The 15,073-nt window shown below is 48.2% G+C and overlaps 6 protein-coding genes across 6 annotated transcripts; 2 read left to right on the forward strand and 4 right to left on the reverse strand.

Moving 5' to 3' along the window:
• Positions 1-7: 7 nt before the first annotated feature.
• Positions 8-3,035, forward strand: LDX57_007545 (uncharacterized protein; the record flags this gene model as incomplete). The annotated part of the gene is made up of 3 exons (XM_046089260.1): positions 8-387; positions 439-875; positions 945-3,035. The coding sequence occupies 3 exons, from the start codon at positions 8-10 to the stop codon at positions 2,957-2,959; spliced, it is 2,832 nt and encodes a 943-aa protein (XP_045945230.1). The 3' UTR covers positions 2,960-3,035.
• A 583-nt stretch (positions 3,036-3,618) lies between these two features.
• LDX57_007546 (uncharacterized protein) lies at positions 3,619-5,265 on the reverse strand (the record flags this gene model as incomplete). The annotated part of the gene is made up of 3 exons (XM_046089261.1): positions 3,619-3,885; positions 3,947-4,732; positions 4,813-5,265. 3 exons carry the CDS (start codon positions 5,263-5,265, stop codon positions 3,619-3,621), a joined length of 1,506 nt encoding a protein of 501 aa, XP_045945231.1.
• A 1,070-nt stretch (positions 5,266-6,335) lies between these two features.
• On the forward strand, positions 6,336-9,318 carry LDX57_007547 (uncharacterized protein; the record flags this gene model as incomplete). The annotated part of the gene is made up of 3 exons (XM_046089262.1): positions 6,336-6,732; positions 6,791-8,341; positions 8,420-9,318. The coding sequence occupies 3 exons, from the start codon at positions 6,336-6,338 to the stop codon at positions 9,316-9,318; spliced, it is 2,847 nt and encodes a 948-aa protein (XP_045945232.1).
• A 385-nt stretch (positions 9,319-9,703) lies between these two features.
• On the reverse strand, positions 9,704-11,486 carry LDX57_007548 (phosphotransferase family protein; the record flags this gene model as incomplete). The annotated part of the gene is made up of 3 exons (XM_046089263.1): positions 9,704-10,407; positions 10,746-11,332; positions 11,470-11,486. The coding sequence occupies 3 exons, from the start codon at positions 11,484-11,486 to the stop codon at positions 9,704-9,706; spliced, it is 1,308 nt and encodes a 435-aa protein (XP_045945233.1).
• A 1,402-nt stretch (positions 11,487-12,888) lies between these two features.
• LDX57_007549 (tetratricopeptide repeat protein) lies at positions 12,889-13,985 on the reverse strand (the record flags this gene model as incomplete). The annotated part of the gene is made up of 4 exons (XM_046089264.1): positions 12,889-12,919; positions 13,260-13,324; positions 13,518-13,824; positions 13,912-13,985. The coding sequence occupies 4 exons, from the start codon at positions 13,983-13,985 to the stop codon at positions 12,889-12,891; spliced, it is 477 nt and encodes a 158-aa protein (XP_045945234.1).
• Positions 13,986-14,113: 128 nt separating this feature from the next.
• Positions 14,114-14,746, reverse strand: LDX57_007550 (uncharacterized protein; the record flags this gene model as incomplete). The annotated part of the gene is made up of 1 exon (XM_046089265.1): positions 14,114-14,746. The coding sequence occupies one exon, from the start codon at positions 14,744-14,746 to the stop codon at positions 14,114-14,116; it is 633 nt and encodes a 210-aa protein (XP_045945235.1).
• Between the last annotated feature and the right edge of the window lie 327 nt (positions 14,747-15,073).

Below are 15,073 nucleotides of genomic sequence, written 5' to 3' on the forward strand. Positions count from 1 at the left end.
ATGTACCATGGATGCCATCTGTCAGTTCCTGACAGCATCTGGTGCCATATGCCAGGTGGCATGGGCGATCCATGAGACGGATGAACGACGACGGCTTAAAGGAGAATGTGATCTTGCTGACTTGTCCATCGGCCTCCGCCATACCATTCAGTTGCTACCAGATACGGCAGCAGCTATAACCGATAAACACAAAACACTGGTTGAGACTTGCCTGAAACTGGGACGTAATCTTCTGATTCGTCTTGACCGCGCCGATGAGTCTGTTCACACGATCCATAACCCTGGGCCTAGACTTCGTGACATATGGACTCAAGATGTTATTGAAGCCTTTGCCTTACGGCTGGTTGGCCTAATACGTCAGCACCAATCTATTAATCCCCCATCCGAGTAAGTCGATACACCCGCGTAGATGTTCTAAGTCTTATTCGCTCCCAACAGTGTCCTCACTCAATATGAGCGAGTTCTCTCGTCCTTCAGGCATAACGCACCCCGAAAACAACAATCGAATAGCAATGAAGAGATTCAAGCTCGACGTTCGAGCCAGCGCGAGTCGCAGTCATCTACGGGGAATTTCAGCTCTCTCCCAGAGAGCTTGGCCATAGACGTGAGAGTGCTCAAGTCCAACAGACCTTCGCAATCCTTGAATGCTCCAGTTGGTCTCCTCAATGAGTTCATTCTCGACACTCTGGCTTACAAAGAAATGTTTGACCGGGAGGCAAGTGTAGTCAAAGCACATGTGAAGACCTTCGATTGGATCTTCAGTGAGAACTGCCACCAGGGCCAGACGGAGAAGGATTTTCGGCACGGTCTCTCTGCATGGCTCAAGACTAACGACTGCAATCCCATATATTGGATGTCGGGTAAGCCGGGATCAGGTAAATCGACACTCATGAAATATATCTACGAACACCCAGCTACATCTAATCTGCTTCAAAAATGGGCAGGCACACTCCCCGTGTTAACCGCAGGATTCTTTTCTTGGGCCAGTGGGAGTCAGGAGCAGCGGTCCAAACGTGGTCTCTTCAGATCTCTTCTGTATCAGTTACTCCGGCTCAATCACGATCTCATTCCTTGCACATTTCCGAATCTTTGGGCCAAAATCCGCACCATGACCTCTAAGGAGAGAATCGCACTCCATCTGGAATGGGACAAAGACGAACTCCAGGAAGCCTTTCACTTATACATGAAATCATCACTTTCGAAAATGAAGTTCTGCCTTTTCATTGATGGCCTCGATGAGTTTGAGGAAGGCCATCGGGAACTGATTATCTTTTTCAAAGAGCTCAGCCTTAATAGCAATGTTAAGATTTGTCTCTCTTCGCGTCCCTGGACTACGATTGAAGAAGCCTTTCAAAGCATTGGACCTAACGCCAAAATACAAGACATCACGAAAAATGATCTACATCAATACGCAACTGACAGACTCAGAGAGAATGTCGTTGTTCGTCGCTGTCTTGGACGCGAGAATCTAAGGACAAAGGAATTGCTCCAGGCGATAGTTGATCGGGCAAGCGGTGTATTCTTATGGATCAAGTTGGCTTTGGACGACATTCTCAAAGGTTTTGCGCCTGAAAAGGGTATTTCTGGGTTGATGGAGAAAGTGGATCAACTTCCAGCAGAGTTGGACGGCTTGTACGAAAAGCTCTTGTTTCAGGACCAAACCGATATTCAAATCGCCAGGACGGCAACTTTCCTGTTCCTCATCGAGTCGAGAGAGATTGCGGCCGAGTTTGTCAATGACACATCAGCATGCGCTCTTACAGTGTGGGAGTTGGCCTTTGCTTTGGAAGAAGATGACGACTATGCCACGGACGGGGTGGTATCACAGGTGTCCGACAAGTTTATCCTTGAACGCTGTAGTAGGACAGTGGAGTGCATGCACCAAAGATTCGCTGGACTTTTGAGCCTTCAAGGAAGGCAGACACAAGATCGCCCGCGTACCCTCAAATTCACGGATAGCATTGAAATCGACAGTGCTTCAGTACGCCAACTAGCGGACAACAAGGTCACCTTCATTCATCGTACAGTGCGAGATTGGCTGCGAGACGACCACGTTCATAGGCGACTTGAACAGAGAGCAGAAGCTGGCTTTGACCCCAATTTACGGCTTTTACAATCATATGTGCTTCGACTCAAGAAACCGATGGATGAAATTGAGCATCATCGACGGTTTGATGAGTGGTGGCCGGACGTAACATTAGCCATGACTCATTCCAGGTATATTAAAAATGATGTGAAGAAGATGCAACGCTACTTCCTGAATCAGCTCAACGATATCATCTCGTGGCTGTGGGACACCAAACCGGATATATATGACCATTGGGCTGCGAAAGCATTTGGATTTTTTCACGTTCGAAAGAAGGCTCCACCAATCTGGCATCCTTTCCTATGCTTAGCCACGAAATTCGGTTTAACGACATATGTTTCCGAGGAGCTAGACGCGTGTATCTCTCAAGATAGATACGGCGTTCTTGAAAAAGAGATGCCAACCGTGGACGACAAAGCTACTCCTCTTCTCACATATGCAACGGAGTTTCTTTGCTCGCGACAGCAGACGATTTACCCGCTTTCTGACCCCCACATGGTTCGCAACCTTCTCGCACGGTCTCATCGAATAAACCCCGGCCCAAACCATGAGTACATTGATTTCGAAACCAAAATCCCAATGACCTCGTGGGTGAATCTTTTGCGACTTCTCCGAGAGGCGCATAGACGAGGAATGATAGGTTATTTCGATATCGACACAAACGGCATTGGACGTTGGACAGAGATTGTGCGACTTTTCGTAGAGGGCGGTGCGAATGTTAATGCTGTTGTTGCAGCAGACTCTTGGGACTCGGAAATATCGACGGCTGGTGTTATCGAGTTGTTGGCCGACACATATTGTGATCCAAAGCTAGAAGAACTTAAGCATCTACTTGACAAGATATATAACAGGAGGTGCGAACGTGACCAATAAGTTAGCGTTGATAATAATGGTGCTCTTTGTTTTGACGTTAATTAGCGTAGGGCCCTTTGGTCCTTTGTCACCATTTCTATGATCTAGTTAGCAGGAAACTTTCCCCGGCTCACTCAATAATACCACCTAGCAAATGACTAATTTCGTGTCACTGTAATTTAGGAGATTCTAATTTCACCCATGATGTCATTCACCACGGCTGCGGAGTATACCAAGTATACCAAGACTACTAGCTATTCTTTCTATGTATACTTTAATCACCATAATCACCCTTGAAGGAAAAATACAAAGCTAGATATGGAGAAAAGAATTGGAGAGATCTGAAGTCCCTAAGTCCTTGATACTCTTGCATAATTTCTAGAGTACCCTAAATAATGGGCTGTCCGGTTAGCGTTCGGAGGGCTGTTCCCTAAGCCAACTTTCACCACTTTGTGGTCGTATGTAATTGGATATAAGGGGAATATGTTAATAGCAATAAACAGCGGATTATATGTGGTGTGGAGGCATGGTAAATATATTGGTAGGCAATTGGTAGGCAATTGGTAGGAGCCATGATGAGTGGAAGGTGAAATAAAGATTGCATACAAAATTACAAATCTGCAGTCTGATCTGTCCAGTGTCTAGAGTCAACCAGGCCTGCTTCATCTCTCTCGATCCCATCAGCTATACATCGATCCCAGAACAAACAAGTCACATGGACACATAGTGTCCTGTGCTTTGATAAAGTCCTCGCCCGGAGCCAGCACATTCTGCGTTTGGAAGAAGTCAAGATCGGGCAGTTTGAGGTCTAGCTCAGGAAATGTCACCGATCCGGTCAGGTCTGCAGGGCCCACGTCGGAGAAGGATGCATCGGGCTGATTAGCGGAGGTGAATTGGATGTTGAACTTCAACGTATCTCCTGAAATAGTCGCGACTGGGGTCGAGTTCTGTCTTTCTTAGCTTCGAACCCTTCGATATTATGATGATCCGGACGGAAGATAAACTCACGGCTTTAATACTCCCCGTGATTTGAGAAGTATACGGTCCACCTGTAGCTCCGTGGATTGGATCCATGGTGGTGTAGGACAACGTCACCGATGCATTGTCCCAAACCCACTTGTAATGAGATGTCAACGGCGTTCCGTCATCGAAAAGCGTTAGAATCAAAGGATATTTATCCCAGTCTACGGTGAGATCTCCCTCGCCTACCATAGGCCATCCGCCATGATTCATCGATTCGCCTTCCCAGACTTTGTCGGATTTGAACTTCAGATGGACAGTTGGGTTGGCAGACGCCTGACTGCCAGTCACACCGCCGCTACTTTGCAATGTATCCTTGCAGCTCTCTGCAATGCGTTTGACGAGATAGTCATCGCGGATGAGCGTTTGAGAAAGGATGATACTCGCTTCGTAGCCCTCGGGAATGGCTGCAATTCCGCTGTCGTGAGTCAGTTGGAACTGCGGTGCTTCTGCCGTTCCCTTGCCACTGCCACCTTTCACCTGAATGAAGATGCTCAGAACACCTTCGGTCGCGTTGAATCGGAATTGCTGCGGCTGTAGAAAATCCGAAGTCTGATCTTTCGTATTCTTGACTGTTCCGAGGGTGAAGGTGAATCCCTTGAACTCTTCCTTGTTCATCAACGCATGCACCAGTTCAGTGAGGCTTTCGTTGAGAGGATCACTCGAACTGGCCGTTTGAACGGACCAGTCTGTATCCTGTGCGTTCTGGAAATGGAGGATGACCTTGTAGCTGGACTCGGTATTGTCGCTGAACTGGAAGGTTGTATCGCTAGACTATATGACAATTTCTTTTAGTACGGGCATGCACAAAAACCGGCCCGAAGACTCTGATGGATAGACAAGTCAAGACTAACCTTTGCGGTGCTGGTATCGGTTGACTCCCCATCCATTGCAGACACCGGTGTTACCACATCTAAGTATATATCTTGATCCTTGCCCACGTCCTCATCGGTGGAGAAGCCCTCTTGGCCGTTCATATACGCAACGGTATGCACGGTGCCCGACATTTTCCACGATAGGGCGGAGACAGCAATGTCCCCATGAGTAGTAGTAATCGATTTGAACGATAAAGTTGGGGCTTCGAGGGTCAGGTTATACGTATATAAAAAATACGCATTATCAGTCCCGATTTTGTGCTGGAAAGAGACCTCAGCCGCGTCGAATCTCTGAGTCCAATATTTCTTCAACAAGGCATTCAGCTTGTCCTCCGAGTAACTGACAATCACATCCCAACCATCAGTAGTAGTCCGATTGTACTTGACCAAACTCTGGTGGAATTCGGCTCTGGATTGGAATACGGTTGGCATTGTGTTCGACTTGGGGTTCTTCAAAGCAATGGATGAGAGTTGGCAAGTTTGACGGAGCGATGTTCAAAAAAAGCAGTTCCATCAGAGCAAGAGGACTGGTCTTATAAATACTTTACTGAATCCGATCACCTGTCCAGGTTCTTTCCGCAGGGGCGTACAGAGAATGACGATATCATGTCAACTAGCCAGATTTTGCAGGAGTTGAGAGTCAATTCTCGGCAGCTGAACAACCGCCCCCCCTTCGATTGTAGTCTAGACAAGAAGGCAATGGATCTTGGTGAAGAAGACCATCATCATGACGATGAGAGTTCACCACCGATGATGCTCTAAAGACACGCTCTTTCAGCTCTCCGAGTCAGTTATATTAAGTACCCACCTTCATACCCTGGACATGATTCATTTCGAGCGGGGATAATGCAGTGATAACGCAGAGTTGTCCTTTTGCCACTGCAAACCTTGTATGAATCCTGCGAATGGTACGCTTTTTGCCTTCGCGATAGAAATCCATTCTCAGCTGAAGTTGACGCAAGTCGATTCTCGGTGGTGTGCGCGGACCGCTTTTGACATGGGTTAATCAGCTCTCAAGATGGTCTAGACACTGGTTATATTGCAAAGCAGTGGATCGAAGGGCCGAAATCACGCATTTTATATTAAAAAATGGTGTTGAAGGGTCTGGCATCCTACCATTTGGGTTAGTCCCGGGCGTTCTTTTCAGCTGGGGCGAGGGGATGCAGGGGTGCAATGCAGGCGATACATAACTGTGTAAGCATGCAAATTTGGCAATTTGCCACCACAGACACCATCCGCATCAAGATTGACCAGATATCGATTCCGTTTGGACCCTACACGGTGTCTTCTCTTAGATTGCAAGCGACCACAAAGTCGGAGGCCGCAACGCCTTGGCTGATGCAACAATATCAATAACATTTAAGAACCCATCAGATCGAGCAATTTCTACCTCTCCAGGATAACAGAAAGAATCGAAAATTCTCTTTTCCATCGGTCAAGAAGCTCTGTTTCCATTTGAACCACGTCATCGCATTTATCGCTCCTCTTCTTCACATTCCACAATGAATCCTGATATCATTGAATATCCGCTTGCAGACCCGTCCATTATCCTTTCGGTGTCAGAAGATGCGTTCGCACCCAAAACCGGGTTGCAGGTCCCCATCTCGCTGTATGTCGAGAAGTTCTCTTTAACGGAGGATCTTGTAGCGGAAAACGATTTTGGCAAGAATGAGGAAAGCGAGAGGAATGCGGCAAAGGAAAGCACGGATGCCGCCGCAGCTACCTTTCGGCTGTACACTCATCAAATAGACATTCCTCAAGGATCGGATGACTATGTCTCACTGGGTGTTCCTGGTAAAAATGGCACGTCGAAACATCCCAAAGGAGCATCGGGTGGAAACATTGAGCTGTACGTGGAGAGCCTTCCACTGAGCACCGCAAGAAGGATCCAGATTAAAGGTAGAGTACGCTCTCCGCAATCTATGATACTTACTGACGAGCCCGTCTCTGTATATAGTTCCCGGTGGTCATGGTTGGGATGGTATCCCAACTGTGGAGGATAAACCCCCAACTAATGGAGGTGACGGAGGTGACGGTGGCCATGTCATTGTGCTCTTGGGGCGGATCCTCAGCCAGGCAGTAATAATCTCGGAGTCGTTGTTAACAGCGCTCAATAGCGATGGAAGCGAATGGCCGGTCGACTTCCGGGACACAGTCCGCTCCTGGATAAGCACGATGAATGAGGCAGAGGTCCAGGAGGTTTATGTCTTACCATCCACCATGCAGGATGCGAGTCAGGTCCTCAGTGGACTGAAAGCTGATTTCAATCGGGAGGTCATCACGGCTTATCAGAAGCTTCTCGCAAATGAAGATTCGTTGCTTTCCCAGGTGACCAAGAGCATCAATGTCGACGGGGGAACATATGGAGTTGGAGGCACAAGTGCCCAGGGCCAAGGGACCAGCGGCAATAGTGGCTCCAGTGGTGAGCAGCACTCCTTTTTCATCGACTCGACCTCGACAGTCACGGAGTCCACCGTCTGCTACCTACACCCGGTAGAATGCCGAATGCTTCTTGACAAGGCAAAGGCTCTTCTGTTCTTAAACACTGATGACCAGAAAGCAAGGGCCTTGCAATACCTCCAGCAGCTTCAGCAACGACTTTGGTTCTTGGGAGACCCCTCCTGTCCTAATGATCTGTCCGGTACCAACCTAGGGCAGGCATATCGAAGAGCCGAAGAATCTCTGGCGGTGGTTTCGGGACCAGAGGGCGAGGAACCTGCATCCATACAACAGCTCCGATCCATCTACGACCAGGTTGACAAAACCATAAAGATGCTCGTTGCTCCCCAGGACACGTTTGCAACACAGAATCTCAAAGTTCCTCGCGGCTCTTTCGCCTTTTACAAAGAGTACGCAGACAAGTTCCTTGATGACCTGAAGGTGATTGAGGACACATACTTGGGGTACCTCAACGACGACCTCACCAATGAGCAAAAAGCTCACGCAGTTCAGCAGAGGGGCTCCATGTGTGACTCCTCCAAATCTCAGATCGAAAATTCGATTATGGCTGTGAGAAATGCTCTAACAACAATCGACTCCAAGATTGCAGTGGCTCAGGAGGATATGAGGATAGCTGAGGCACGCTTGATAGCAAGCATCGCTGATGTTGAAGATGCGATCAAGAACGCTTTCAAATTCAGTTTCGAGGATCTCCTCAAAGGAATCACCCAGGTTGTTTCCATGAAAGACGATTTCACATCCCTGCTGGGCACAATCAACGACAGCACCAAATGGGCCCACGATCATCTCTCGCAAATCTCGAAAGACTCTGGGGTCAACATCAACAAAGGTTACCTTTTGCACTCTGTCACCCAGATTGAAGGCTCTATTGAGGACCTGCACGAAGGGTACACCATCCTAGCCGACGGAAACGCTCAGTTCGATGACCCAGGGTGTGCAAAACTGGTTTTGTTGGAATCAGAGCTCAACAAGCTACTGGCGGAATTTAGTGCTGCGCTCGGAGATGATCGTCTCAAGCAAGTCAAGGACTGCTTTGATCGATATGTTGGTGAGCTTCTTTACCCCGTTGCTACCACATCACATTCTCTCTTACAAGCAATGTCATGCTAATTTTCATCGATTCCAGAAACCACCCAAACCCGCAACTCAGCGGTCATGGACTACAGTGCGGGCATACAGCAGCTCATTAACTATCTCGGAACTGCTGAATCCCTGGATAGTCAAAAGAAGGACATAGTCCGTGACGAGTATAATGTCCTTGGGCTAGAACACCCAACACTGACCGCGTTCATGCGCACGCTTTACACCAACTCCCTTGCCAGTGTCCAGCTCTGGTTGGGAAAAATGCAGCAGGCTTATGCATTTGTTACCCTGGACCAAACCAACATCATTGGAAATGCAATGGATGGGTTCCAGTTTTCCCAGTTCACGCATGGCATGTTGAACGCTGTCAGCTCCGATCTGAATAACTACTATGCCCAACGGGTCGAGTCCTGGGGCCAGTCCATGCAGACACTCAAGGGTGTCACGTTCCCCGTCTCCGATGTAAAGCAGGACATGCAAACATTCACAGATAAAAAGTCAACTGTTCAAGTTGCGCTCACGCCTAAAACAATCAATCCGACAACCGACGGGCTCATTTTCGGAGAAGGCAGGGTTGATATCCGATTGACGAATATTCGCTGCTTCATCGATGGCGCAAAGACTGACACTGGCTTTCTTGACCTCCTCCTAGTGCATACCGGTCAGGAGGCCATCATCGATGAGACAGGCACGGCACATACCTTTGATCACCAGCCTGTCGTGACCAACTTCCGCTATGTGATCGAGGACAAGGATCATACTGGGCCGGGAACGGTGGATGGCGTTATCGGCACGGTTTCTGATAATGATCAATATGCTATGGTCGGACCATTTACGAAATGGCACATCGTGATCAATCAAGCGAATAACCCTGGCTTGGATTTATCAAGTGCCGAAGACCTGTATCTGGAGTTTGATATCCAATTCAGAGTGCGGGCATAGGGAATGCGTCAAGACATTTGGTTCGTGTTGCTGGATCTGGTGCTGGTGTGATACTTGGCCCACGGGATATTGAGATGTTAACGTCGGGCCAACAGGGCGGCCACTGACACACATTGAAAAGACTAGTAGCAGCCATCAAGTGAATTGGTTAATCTAAGCGCCCAAGCTGTCGTATTAGGGATAACGTCTCTGTTCTCGGATATATGGTGACTCTTCAGATCCTTGCCGCTCAACTTCCTATCTCTTAGATAAACGGAGTAGCAATTTAGTTCTGAGTCCCAGAGGTCACGCCATTTATACTTCCGTGGAGCCAGCCTTGATTCATTGACAAGATAAACCAGGAGAAAGTAAGACACGACCAGGATAGAACACGTGTGAGCTTCTATTAAAAAATCTCCTCATGATCCTGAAAAGGCCATCCCCGCTTGTTCTTTTCAAGCTCGTCTGCACTACCACCTTCCGAAAACTCTGCTCGAAGGGCCTCGTTTCGTTTGACGGCGTAGTCATACTGCTCAGTACGAACCCACCCTTCTTCTGACACGCCACCTAATACATCCCGCCAATGGCTGACAAGTCTGTTTAGATTATACCACATTGGCTCGTTCTTCGTTTGCTCTTCCATCTCCTCTCCTGAAAACGCAATGGGGCATTCCATACTTCCATCGTTTCCCGGAACATGGAGCCAGATGTCACGCATACGCATCAAAGCTCCTCGCAATGTCATGAGGTTGCCAGACCATTGGCGGCCGGCAAAATCGACAAGATGCTGACGTGATAGAACCAAGGGGCCTTGTAGAGCTTGGAGATGCACTTTGTTAAGGCCCCCATTAAAGACACGGTATAGGTAGAACAGACTTTGTCGACGGATAAGCTCATCAACTTGAGCCTTTTCTTCGGGACTCAGTGTGTTGTAATTATCTAGGTATTTGGGCGCAACGAGTCCTGTTGGAGGCTCGGGGTCTGGGTTTTCGAATAGCCTCGGATAGCCAGCGGCAAGAAATAATGGGGTGACCACTGTGTGTTGCCAGTCAATGATACATGTGGGGTTGAACGTGTTTGGGCAAACAAAGACATTGCTGGGGTAAAGATCTATTGCAGTTAGAATCCATCAGACCACGATTAGAAGGAGCATAATGAACACACCAGGATGACGTAGAGTAGGTCGATTCAACGGATTTCTCGGGTCTTTTGGGAGGAGATATGGAGCTATTGCCAGATACTTCTTAAGGAGTATCAAATAATCCTGGTGGGAATTGACGCCAGGAAAAACGGTGTTGTGTGGAAAGTCGCACTCAATTGGCTTCCCAAACTGTTCCGTCCATTGGATTTCTTTGTTGGCAATTGCAAGAAGATATTGATTTGGATTTTTCCCTGTAAGAGTAGTCAGCAAAACCGGGTATATAATTCCACTTCGACGAGAAGCATACATGGTCCCCTATCCAACTCAAGGTTCGCGCGTTGCCCATACCAAAACATATAATCGGCGATGGGCCCAATGCAGGTCTCGGAATCTTCATCCCCGTCGGGCGTCCCGGGCTGATATAGTTGGCCTTGCAAATGAGGAGGAAGATCCCGTTTGAAATAGAGACTGCCAATAGAAGCAAAGGGGATATCGAAAAGTTTCTTCTCAATATCGACGATCCCGGTCACCAATGCCTTTTTCTGATATTTCGTCGTATCAAACCAACAAGTATCCGCACCAACTCCTAGAGCATGCTCCATAATGATATATTCAACACCAACACTATTCTCGTTCGTGGAAGACCACCCATAGACTACTGGCACCGGGATATCCTTTGAGCGAAGGAACGTAAGGGTTGCGACTTCACTGGCGGTTGCGTACGTCTTCGGAACGGATATCTTGTATGAAATTTTGACGACTGCCCTGAAACCGTCTTCCATAGTAGCCAGAAGCACGCGATTGAAACCACCTTCGCTCAATTTGGTGAGAGATTTGACGTTTCCGTGGCCGACATGCTTCTCGACGGCGGTTTCAAGTGCGGCAACATCAAAACTGACATGTCGTTCACCAAGTCGCGCGCTCTCATTGTAGAGAAACCGGCCAGACGTGTACGTGAAAAGGTCATCGTCGGGTACCGGACCTTAGTTGCAAATGAGCTGTGGATCAAGTAAGGGGTGCTTCTAACTAACCCTGGGACTGTCGGCATGAATACGTGAGTTTCCTTGGACTAGAGCGGAAAGGAGTAGATAAGTAGTTTGTAGCGTAACTAGCCGAAATCTAAGATGGGGGTGAAGCTTCCGTGCAAACATTGCTAAAAAGAATGCTTAGATTGTTTTTTTTTTTTTTTTTTTTTTTTTTTCTGTCGAGTTAAGGGTGTTGCATGTTGCAGGGTGATATGAAGATGGAAGCAGACCTCGGGCGGTGTGACTGCTTGGTCATAATGATCTTCACAGTTGCGAAGTATACCAAGGGGACAGACTACTAACTATTCTTTCTTTCTATACTTTAATCACCCTAAAAGAAAGCGCAAAAGAGAATTAGATCGACTCAATCGAAAACACAAAATTCCTAATAATATTTAAATAACCAGAATCCTCAAAGAACCATACATACTTAGAAAGATAGTGTAGTTGATTATATAAAAGAAGATATTGTGAGAACAGCCAGTTATTACATTCCACTGTTTACGTTCGTCAATTACATACAACAAGAAAGTAAAGTGATTGGAGTTGGGTAAGGGGACGACAGTCCATTCCCTATCTAGAAGAACGGGTTATGGAGAATTCGGTAGGAAGGACAGAGTAGAGCACGCATGAGAACGGTACGTATGCAGTATGCTTTTGAAGCAATATTAGCTTCATTGCTCTTTTCTTCGATTTTTTCAACTTTTTCTAATGTCGCGTTAGAGGCTGGTTTAGTTTACGTACTTTTGTTTATTTACTTATTTAATCAATTGTGCGTGTATTCTTCCTACGTGGAAAATTTCGTCTAACTGTAGGTCCACAGAGCCTACTAAGCAGACTGTGCATGACAGGCTGATAATAATAGCCAGCCTCTTTCAGGTCTCACAAGGAAAGAAAGAAAAGCGCAGGAAGGGGACATAGACAAGCACGCGATGACGGAGAGAAATAGGTAAACAAAACAAATAAATTTTAAAGTTGGGTTATTTTACCACGTAGATGTAGGCTGCAGTCCAAAACGAGGCTGCCTGGGTCAGATTGGGTCATAATTCAATTATTCATCAGTATGGTCGATACCTAGGATGGTAGTAGCTAGTAAGATGGGCGTGAGATGGTAGGAAGATGGTAACACGGTGATAGTCATAGTGACCCAAGTCTGGCGATGGGTCCGCATGAGGTCCGCATGAGAAGCCAGAAAGGAAAAGACGGTCCGGGTCCGAGAACTCCTTCATGTAACCAAAATGAAAAAAGAAATAGAAAATAAGTCGTGTAATATCCAATGATGCTGTCTTCCCGCATGGTCGCGTCAAATGATAACGTTGAATGGGTTGGGGCCTGAGATGTGATGACACGAGCCGACAAGGCTGCGAATCCACCAGGGTCGCTAAGCGATCGCTATGCTAAACTCCAAGACGCAAACAAAAGGTTTCACTTGGGATTGTATTTGTCCTTCCAGATCCTGTAATGGAGTAGCCGAACGTCATGTCAGCCTAAGATGATCGTACTTGCGATAATGTGCATTGAGGAGGGAAGTGGAGAGGGAGAAGAATGACGGGATGTGGTTGGCGGAGAGCGTGATGGCGTAGTGCATGGCGCAGTTCGCAGACATCGCCTCTCCGCCTATCGATTCAACCGCCGGCGCTGCTTCCCAAACATGATATCTGCAGGTGATGGAGAGGAGAGGTGCAGATCATGGGTTTTTCCAAATGGGGCGCTGAGCTCATCACGCTTGAGGGATATGCAGGACCAAAGGTAAAAGGGGACGACAATAAAGGATCGGCTGGTTTGTTGGCACTTACCAAGAATTCCCAACTAATTTGTTGCCTTTTTCTTCGGCCAATCGGTAGTATTTGGCGGCCGTATACTAAGTCGAAGCGATCCCAAGTTAGTTTATTAATAAAGGTCGTGTGGGAGGTGAAGGACAAAGCGCACAGGTGATGCAAGTCTTGTGAAAGGGAAAAGTATTGATGCCCAAGACTCGCGGCGACACGAGGCATTTCTCCTCAATATCGCCCTTTGGACTCGAAATAGAAGCATGACGCAAGCAAATTTCTTACCTTGTCCTTCTTCCCCCCAAATCCCTCAAGGTAGCACCATGCCGTTTCATTCATGGCATCTGTGTCGCCTAGATTGGCGGCCGTCTCAAAGTACTGTCGTGCGGCCGCAGGGTCTTTCTGGACGCCCCAACCGTTACGGAAACAGTTTCCCAGCTCGAAAATTGCGAGGACGAGCTCTCCCTTAGCTGCACCGCCTTTTTTGATACCCGCCTGCAGGGCTTGGGACTCGATCGAGGCGGAGTTGGACGCCGCCGCTGAGAGATATGTCACCGCTTTGTCGGGATCTTGAGGGCAGCCCCAGCCGTGTCTGCGAATAGACTATTAGAAGCGTGCTTCACATTTCTCAACATGCCGTCAAAGCAGTTGTCGAGCTAAGAGAGCCAGGTAGCCTTACCTTAGGGCTAGGCCGTAGAGCACTTGGCTGAGTGCATTATTCGCACCCGTAGGCTCTGCCAATCGGCGGAACATTTCCGTTGACTTTTCCAATTCTATAATTGACCTTTATTAGCGTGGTCCAGTAGCTGGTTTTGGACCAATTTCTCTTACCGCCAATCTCGTGAAGTCGGATCGCCTCTTGCACGTCAACCTGAACACTGTCAGACCTTGCCCTCATTACCCCAGACTGATTCCCAGATGAGACTTACATCCCCTTCCCGATCCATGACCCCACTATGGCTAGAACTCCTCGACCTTGATCCGATGCTACTCGGTCCAAAGCCCGACGAGGTCGGCGACAAGGGCCCCGCGAACTGCGGGTTCCGCTGAACCAGCATCGTAGCCCTTTTCTCCCATTGTGCCTCCATCTCCTGCTCATTGCCCCTGTCGCCCGTGATCTGAGGAAGGTCCGCAGGGACGTTGGTCGAGTTCGCGCTCGAGTTGCGCCGGTCCCGATGCAGCAAATGCGACAAGCGGCGTTCTCCGCGCGCACGCGACGGGGACGAGGATCCTTGCGATTCGGACGGAGATCGCGAACGGTGGAAGGGATTCAATGAGCGACGATGCGATGAGGAGTTCGGTCGGGAGGGTTCAAGGTATGGGGCATGGTGTTGATAAACATCGTGGTCTCCGTCGTAGACGGGTGGCCGGATGACTTCATGTGTGGTGGTATCGGTCCGAACGAAGGTAATTTCAGGCACCGGGCCTACAGTCGTCGAAGGAATGCCGGCCGCATACTGCGCGCTGTTATCGCTAATCTTGTCTTTCTTCTGGAGGATTTCTCGCAACGGCATTATGGTGACTGCTGTTTGTTGCGGGGATTCAGCGGGAGTGGATACTCGGCAGGTGCTGGAATTGCGCTGATTGGGTTGGACTTCCCACAGAATGCGAGGAATCGAGATGGAAATGCAAAGATAAATCGGCTTTCAAGGCAATGAAGATAAAGGGGTCAACTTGAAATAGATGCCAGAACACGAACATCTCAGCCCTGCGGACTAAATAGTAGCAAGGCACAAGCGCTGAGCCGTGGCTGTGCCGAAGGGTCATTGTCTGATGATTGATTTGCCCGTCGCCATTTGACATCCATGGTTGAACGGCGTCTTGGCCCCCCTAATATTTCC

The sequence above is a fragment of the Aspergillus melleus genome (genome assembly GCF_016097325.1).
Source record: "Aspergillus melleus strain CBS 546.65 chromosome Unknown contig4, whole genome shotgun sequence".
NCBI classification, from domain to species: Eukaryota; Fungi; Ascomycota; class Eurotiomycetes; order Eurotiales; family Aspergillaceae; genus Aspergillus; species Aspergillus melleus.